This window comes from Dromaius novaehollandiae, chromosome 2, assembly GCF_036370855.1.
Source record: "Dromaius novaehollandiae isolate bDroNov1 chromosome 2, bDroNov1.hap1, whole genome shotgun sequence".
In the NCBI taxonomy this organism is placed as follows: domain Eukaryota; kingdom Metazoa; phylum Chordata; class Aves; order Casuariiformes; family Dromaiidae; genus Dromaius; species Dromaius novaehollandiae.
The window spans coordinates 115,904,730-115,913,281 of record NC_088099.1 but is presented as its reverse complement, the minus strand read 5'-3'; the positions used below and the strand labels follow the sequence as shown (position 1 = coordinate 115,913,281).

The 8,552-nt window shown below is 41.2% G+C and overlaps 1 protein-coding gene across 1 annotated transcript; it reads left to right on the top strand.

Annotated features, from left to right (window-relative positions):
- Positions 1–4,522: 4,522 nt before the first annotated feature.
- On the top strand, positions 4,523–6,169 carry LRRC30 (leucine rich repeat containing 30). The gene has a single exon (XM_026105566.2). The coding sequence runs from the start codon at positions 4,931–4,933 to the stop codon at positions 5,825–5,827; it is 897 nt and encodes a 298-aa protein (XP_025961351.2). The 5' UTR covers positions 4,523–4,930; the 3' UTR covers positions 5,828–6,169.
- The last annotated feature ends 2,383 nt before the right edge of the window (positions 6,170–8,552 follow it).

Below are 8,552 nucleotides of genomic sequence, written 5' to 3'. Positions count from 1 at the left end.
AGAAATGGCCAAAGGGGAACCTCATGAAGTTCAACAAGGGAAATGCTAAGTCCTGCACATGGGAAGGAATAACTCTTTGTACCAGTACACACCGGGGGCCAATCAGCTTGAGAGCAGCTTTGCAAAGAAGGATCCGGTGGTGTCCTGGCCAACAAGTTGACCATGAGCCAGCAATGCGCCCTCGTGGCAAAAATGGCCAACAGCATCCTGGGCTGCATTAGACAGTGTCACCAGCAGGTTGAGGGAGGTGATTCTTCCCCTCTGCTCAGCACTGATGAGGGCATATCTTGAGTTCTGGGTCCAGTGCTAGGCTCTCCAGGACAGGAGAGACATGGATATACTAGAGGGAGTTTTTTGAAGGGCCAAGAAGATGAGTAAGGGACTGAAGCATCTTTCATATGAGGAGAACTTAAGAGAGCTGGGACTGTTCAGCCTGGAGAAGAGAAGACTGAGAGGGCATCTTATCAATGTGTAGAAATACCTGATTGGGGTGGGAGAGAGTAAAGAAGACTGAGCCGGACTCTTCTCTGGTGACAAGACAAGAGGCAATGGACACAGACTGAATCACAAGAAATTCTATTTGAACACAAGAAAATACTTCTTGACTGTGAGGGTGGCTGAACACTGGAACAGGTTGCCCAGAGAGGTTGTGGCGTCCTTGAATGTCCTAGCAGATATTCAAAACCCAACTGGACATGGCTCTGGTAACCTACTCTAGCTGACCCTGCTTCAGCAGGGAGTTTGGATCAGGTGATCTCCAGAGGTGCCTTCCAACCCCAACTATTCTGTGATTCTGTGAGTATGTGAAATTATGTGACAATCTCAACTTTTATTTAAAAACAATGCAATTGTCCAGCCCTCCTGGCTGCAGAGAAAAGCTTGAAAAGGTTTCCAAGCATATTCTAGAGACTCCAAATCTACAGGCAAATAAAAGATCCAATAGGTAATAGATTCCATGTCTTTGTGAACTTTTCTTACAGTTTTTTCAGGGTTGACAATCCTGCTTCCTTTACAAAGAAAACAATTTTGCATTGTCAAAGAACTTCAGAAAGTATAGTTTATCACTTTTGTCAGTTTGCCATTTTTTTCTCATTGCTAGTAGTGCACTTTCTTTTGTTATATTAATTGAGCTATGAAGTTCTTCAGTCTGGCAATTTTTTTTCCTCATACACTAAAATTTTTGTTGAAGCCATTAAACAGTTATCAATTATTCTCTATCACATAAATACCACTGTTTTTTGTTCCCCCCAAAATGTCTGCATGAAATTCATATCTGCTTATATAAGGCCAGGCTACATCAGCATGGTTCACTGGCTGAGACACGTAAGAGCATCAGAAAAATCAATATACCTCCACAGCACAGCAGGCAGCAGAAATGGTGGATCTGACCCTGGCAGCACTATTGCCACTAACATGGGGGCGCTGGTCTACATGGCTATCTCATCCCGGGTTAGTGCCGGTGGGAGGCAGTGCACAGCAGAGATGTATCCACAGACTCTGTTTTGAGAACTTAGCTGATACTTATGAGGTGAATTTTGCCTTAGGTAAGTTTTCTGTGCCTCCTCTGGTGAATATGTTCACCAGAACATGGTTGTCAAAAGTCAGAGGAATTAAATTTGATTCAGTCTTTCATTCTTTTGACAAGAACAGGAACTTGAAACCTCCCTGGAATTCTTTAGAGCAGGATACAATGACCTTTGCTTCCATTAGAGTTGCGTTTTTTTCAAGTGCTAGCCTAAAAATCCATAGCAGCTCAGAAAAAAAGGGAAGTGAATAGTATTTGAACAAAAACAGTCCAGAACACCAACAGCTAGGACTATTTGGTTCATAAATTTAGTTCCTGAGATGTCCAGATGAGGCCACTGTGGTTTTATTATCCTGATTTCAAGAAAGGAATTTAATTTGGTTACCTCGGAGTTTCCTGTCTCCATAACTGAAAGTGTGCTCAATAGCCTGTTTTTCTGTTGGAGAACAAAGAAAAGGAAATGGTTATTTTTCTCTCACGCTGGTAACGTTACTCACAGAAGCAGGAAGGGAACCGGACAATGGAAGCTGCAGATGTGGGATTTTTTTTTCAAGTCCCCACTGCTGATGCTGTTCCTGCCTAATAGACAGTGGAGGTACAGCAACATAATAGCAGGAGATGCTGCTGGATTGAAGCAGAGCATGATTTTCACTTTATAAGTGAAGCTTTACAGCAACAGCCTGACCCAGAATATACTATGTCATACCAACGGCTCAGCTTCAAACAGACAGTGTGATGTAAAACTGGGAAAGGGTAGTAGAGTGCTTTGGCTGAGTCACACTATTAGGAAATCTGGATTCTGTGGTGAGATGCTGAACTGAGCCCTGCCAAGTCCCCAGGCAGTTAACTCTAACTTATTTTGGAGAGCGAGATGGGGATGGCACTCTCATTCAAAAATATCTGGCAAGGGAGGGTGGAACTGTGGCTACAAGGAGACTGTGCTTCCCTTGTGTTTTGTTTTCGCATTACTAAAACTGAACTCGAGAAAGAAGAGCTCTGCAATTACAGTGGGTATGTGAGTACGTGGGCTGGCCAAGCCAGCGCAGGGTAGAAACACCCGCCAGAAGGCAGAATTGCAGCAGGTTGTTAGTTCCAGCAGTAGGATTAGAAGACAGAAAATCCGTAACTTTGTAAATGCTCTCTTAAAGCCTTTTTCTTCCATTTAAGTTTGCTGCTGTAGAAAGGAATGCCTTGTTTCGATTCATTCATGCGGTGTGATAATAGAAACTTCTTAAACAACAGCTGGGCAGACAACTCAGAGTCAGGACTCATGAGTGTCTCTCATTTTTGCTTCTCCACCTGCTAGGGCTAAAGGGACATGTTGTAGCCTTACCTCTCCGCTGTCTGGCAAGGCCAAATTTTGCCTGAGTTTGGCCTGTGGTTGAGTTTCCTCTCTTACACTGAGTGGTTTCTCTGTCACAGGGTTATCTCTGCCACTATGGGTAGTGCTTTTGGTTGATGTTTAAGAACACTGAGTCAGAGCTTATGACTATGATGGGATTTAATATAATGTTTGTTTATAAACTAGAAAATATTGGCAGAAAGAGCTTGCGAGGGAGGGATCTGTGGCTCTCAGTCAGGCTGCCAACCCACTCTAACCAAATAATAACAACTGGCCTCAGTCCTTTTCAGGCTCATCCAGAGACTCCAGGCAATGTAAAATTTCAACCTCGCACCTCTGAAAGGACCAGTTGTTTCTATGCCACGCAGACTTGTTAGGGTGCATGCTTTAATCATGAGCTTCGCTCAGCTGGCCACCATCTTGTGCTTTCTCGCTGTGGTCCTGGCTCCCTTCATGTTGTAGGACCCCTCATGCTAGACACAATCACATGGATGCCCCTTTCTCTTTCCACTCTCCTCCCAGCCAGATGCAGCTCTATGAGGGACTCAAAATTAAAGAGACCGAACAGTGCTTGGCAAAAAGAAGCAACTGTGGGGACTACGCTCAAAGCAGCTTACTGGAAGACCTTGGCACACAGCTGCAGCTTCATACACGGTCCTTTGTCATGCGAACTAATGCAGGGTTTTGAGGTGAAGCTTTCTGAAACAAGGTAGTGGGGAATGTACGTCTATCACCAGGTCTGTCAGGCAGATGCACAGCATCTTCATCATCAAGGATCCACTGGAGAGGAAAAGCCCTGATAAATCTTGTACTATTTGCTGCATTTCACCTACTTTAAATTGTGCCTAAAGTCTTTGCATATCCTTTTCATGGTCCTTTTGAGTTTAAGTTCACTGCATATTACTGTAGCATTGCAATTTCCTTTCATCAGCAGAGTTAGCTTCAGCTGTTGTTGGGTATTATTACACCTCACTGCTTCCTTCCTCTCCCATCAGTCCCTCTATCCTGGGGTTAAATGTCACTTGCAGTTTGAGCTATTTGACTGCTCATTCTCCTGTACCCCAGAATGTCCCAGAAAGACAGGAAAGTTCACTGGGAAAGAATCACTGAGTGGCTTCATTTTCTGCAGCACAAAAAAAAACCAGACCCCCAAACTCTCCCTGACAGATGTGAGATATCCCAGGGCATTTAGGACAGTGTGTTTGGGTAGAACTGTACAGTATGACTGCTCAACTCAGAGACGTGGGTAGTAAGCAATCATCTGAGTGGGTGCAGATACCATTGGAAAATGTCACTGCTGCAGTGAACATGGTACCCTTTCTGAAGAGAAAGAGGCCTATCCTCACCACTGAGCTGGTATGAAAGCTAACACTTTGCACAAGTGTTAACTGTTTTTTTTTTTTTAACTAAACTGAAAACAAGGACTCATGTGAAGATTCATTACCACTTCTTCGGATTCATTACCACTTCTGCAGAATACAAGGTCTTCTGGCAGATTGGTAACTAAGTGAAGTCAGGAACATGAAAATAAAAATGATTTTGAAAATGGCTTTTAATCTGACTTGAAATGATGGCTTGCTTGCTTCTGTAGCTTAGTTGTTGTTTGTTTTTTGAAGCCAGTCTTGTTAATTGTCCTGCAGCCACAGTATGCACCAGATGATAGCCAAGAAAGCTGACATGGTGAAGTTATATACGGCATCCTTGTGACCTTTTTGCAGTGAAGATACGTATCTGTCTAATAAAGCCCAGGCCAAATGACAGTGACAGCTGCCTGGTGGCATTCACTTTGAATTGAACAGGTTTGCTCAGAAGTCAGGAGCAAGTATTTCATTACAGACCACTCACGAAGAACAACATAAGCCCCCAAAAGTGAAGCTTTCCCTTAGGAACTACAGAAACTGCCCTGATGGACGGAGATGTACTTCACAGACTCCTCCTTATCTCCTTGCTTTGACTTTCCTGCCTTCTGCAAGCTGCCAGCTTCTGTCGGCATTTGCATATTAGTGTAGCTTTTGCAAGAGAAGAAGACCTAGCTTCATCTGTCAGGAGCAATCTAGTGTGTTATGGGAACTGAGCATTCGAAGAACGAGAGGCGAAGAAGCATGTTTTTTCTGAGGAAAGGCCAAAAGTTGCCTGCATGGGAAGATGCTCTTCTCTCAGGAAAAGAGCCCAAGTCACTGCTAAAACGTGGATTATGTTATGTCAGCTTAAGCCTGATAATGAAAGGGATGACCAGTGTGCCTGACTTCTTATGGGGATTGCCTGAGGTGCAGAAATTGAACCTTTCGCTCAACAGGCTGGTACTGATTCCTCCTTTGTTGGGAAAACTGGACAGACTGGCTGTGCTGAACTTGTGTGGCAATTGCCTCAAGTGTCTGCCTAAAGAGATCGGACTGCTCAGGAACCTGAAGGTTTTATTTGTCAATATGAATTGCCTGACAGAAGTACCAGCAGAGCTCAGCTTGTGCAGGAAGCTAGAAGTTTTGAGCCTCTCACATAACTGCATCTCACAACTGCCTTCAAGCTTCACCGATCTGACAAGTCTAAGGAAACTAAACCTCAGTAACAACCGCTTTGTTCAAATTCCGCTCTGCGTTTTTGCATTGAGGAGTTTAGACTTCTTGCACTTAGGGTCAAATAGGCTTGAAAACATTGCAGAGAGCGTCCAGTATCTAGTCAATTTGCAAATCTTGATTGTAGAGAATAATAATATACGTACTTTGCCACGGTCTCTCTGCTTCATCACTGCTCTTGAGTTACTAAATATAGATTACAATTCTATTCAGACTCTTCCAGAAGACCTCTACCTGCTGCACAGACTGCCAAAAATTGCATGGAATCCAATGGACAAAGGACTTCACCTTTCACACAACCCTCTGTCCCGACCCCTGCCAGAGATCGTGGAGGGAGGACTCGACGTCCTCTTCAACTACCTCAAAGAGAAAAAGGAGCACAGCTAAATGTTCACTGAGTTTGGGGTTAACCCTGCCATCAAGACTCAGTCGTATCAGTGCACTTCCCTGGTCAGTCATTTCTACTTCGTAACACTTGGATTTTGAAGACTATGGATGGTTTAGTGAAGGTTTGCTGAAAGCAAGTAAAATATGATGATCTTGTTTAGGTGTGTGAAGAGTAAACTTTCTGAAAATATCCATCTCTGTAACCCTCAGTGTTGGACTGTTTGTTTTTTCAGGAAAAAAAAAAAAGCTGTGATAAAATGTTTGGTCTTCATTTGACAGAAACAAATTAAGGTAGGCTGCAAGAACTGCAGAAATGTATATTTGCCAGCTATTAGGTTGGAGAAATATTAATATAAATTGGATTTACTGTATGTGGTGTGCAGTTGCACTGTAACTCCTGCTCACTTCTTCATACGCAGATAAACCACTACATAAACAAACACTACTATCTCAATGAATCTCAAGGAAAATGTTTAATTACTTACTTTCAGCAGTGAATATATTCTGAGCTATATTAGCCATCAGACAATATATTACTGGCCAGTTCAGTACTGCTTGTTGTTTCATCCCAAGCATTGAGCTAGCCAATATATGAATTATAGGTGAAGCTTGCAGGTGGTGAAGGAATTTCCCAGCTCTTTGGAAGAAGACCACAAACTTCCTCAAGGCAAATAGTTCCCTCTCTGAGACGTGTGGGCTTTGCCAAAGAGCCTGCCAGGGACTCTGTGAAAGTGTGCCATGCCAGCTGCGAGTGGCATCCACACAAAGCAGAGAAATGGCAGCAGGGCTTTCTTCCATCAAATGAAGACTGTCGGATGCAGTTGCTCATCACGCGATGAACAACAGTACTTGGGTCCCTTTTGCACTTCCCTGCAATTGGAGCCACCAAGTAACTTTACTTAGGAGGCAGGACACCTCCTAAAGGTGAAATGAGACCATGTTTCTTTCAGGAAAAGCAATATCAAACCAATCATCAGCTTAAGTAAGAGCTTCAGAAACAAATAGTTATTTCTGTGATTTTCAGTATCAGACAGTAGCATAGAAGTCAGGTGTTACGTGATTTCTCATATTGATCTTTAGTGCATGCCCTTCATCAAAGTTTTAGCTAGTAATAAGAAGCGGCAGTATGAAAGAGCTGTTAACAATTTATGCTCCCTGTTTTGTTTTGTTTTTTTCTCATACCAGTATAAAACAGGAACAACTCTGTTGAAATCAGTTGAGATAAATGCTAGTAATGGCAGCATAAAAGTGGAATGAGCCCATAATTTTTAAATTAATTAAAAATATTCAAAGCCACTTTTAAGATACTTCCTAGGCTATGTCAAATCACAGGAATCAATGCGTGCTTTCTAAAGCATAATTTGTTCAAAATTATGGAATATTGCACAAGACTGATCTTGCTTCTAATGAAATTAATGGACAACTCCCAACTGAGGGAAAACCACTTTCATCAGCAGTGATAGAAGCAGTAATAACAACAGACAGTTATGTAATTTGTAGGTACATGCAAGTAAACCCAGTACCTCTGACTATCCTAATGTTACCAGTGCAATACTGAACACAGCAATGAAGAATGTATGCTCACAGAATATTTCATTTGCAGGCTGATTACTCTGATTTTTTTTTTTTTATTATGTTAGATTGTCTTGCATATCATTTGTTATTTTAATAGAGAATTTCAGTGTTATGCAATTGCAGTTTCCAAGTGTGCAGTCAAGGGCAAATCTGATGTTTCTAGGAAAAGAAAACCTTTTTGAAGGCATGTTAGCTTGAGGATAAAGCAAGCAAATGAAAAAACAAAGCAAATAAACACAAAACTACAATTATTCTGTAGCTTTTTAATACATGTTTAAAATACAAAAGCATTCTGTATCTAGCTTTATATGTATTTATTTCACCCATGCAATGGGATTTATAGCAAGTTCCAAGTTTTTTAATGCACAATACATAGAATAAATTAATGTGTGATCCAATTAGCGACAAGAAATAATGCTGCAGTTATTTATAGAAATACCAACAGATAATTCTTGCAGAGGATTAGGCACAGGTTATTACCTTTTTAAAATGTCCATTTCATAACCCTAAGTCTTGCGTGCCACGTAAATGCTACAGTCCCCCAACAGTGCTTTGCAGGAAAATTAAATGCCTGTGATATTAATCACCTGAAAAGATTTTCCACGTATCAGTATCAGGATTATATGACACCAGATAGCCTCTGATGTGATCTGACTAGAAGAGGTATGCATGGTAATTTATACAGAAGATGTGAGACTGGACTGTGTGTATTCATTAGGATGCCACTACATAGAATAAGAAAGAGTGCATGATTCAAGAAAATGGCCTCCAGACAGTGGATTAAAGGCAAATTTGACATAATCAAATGCATCTGGAAAAGCAGTTATAATATGAAGTGGAACACCAATAATTTAAAATTCAATTATTCAATTGAATAATAACATTTTACTCAAGCTAATAAACCTTTGTAAGCATATGAAACACATAAAAGTCTCTGCCTTTTTAAACAGAATAATAAAATTCATTGCATAAATGGTACTTTAATGTATAATTCAGATTTTACCATTAAAAAGATCATTTCTACTGAATTACTATAGTCTTTCCTTCATTTCTGAATTAAGACCCTTATAAATAGTTTTCTTAGATGTACAGAAAATGGTCCCATTTGAGAAAAAGGAGTATTCTGAATTCTTACTATAAATAGAAAAGA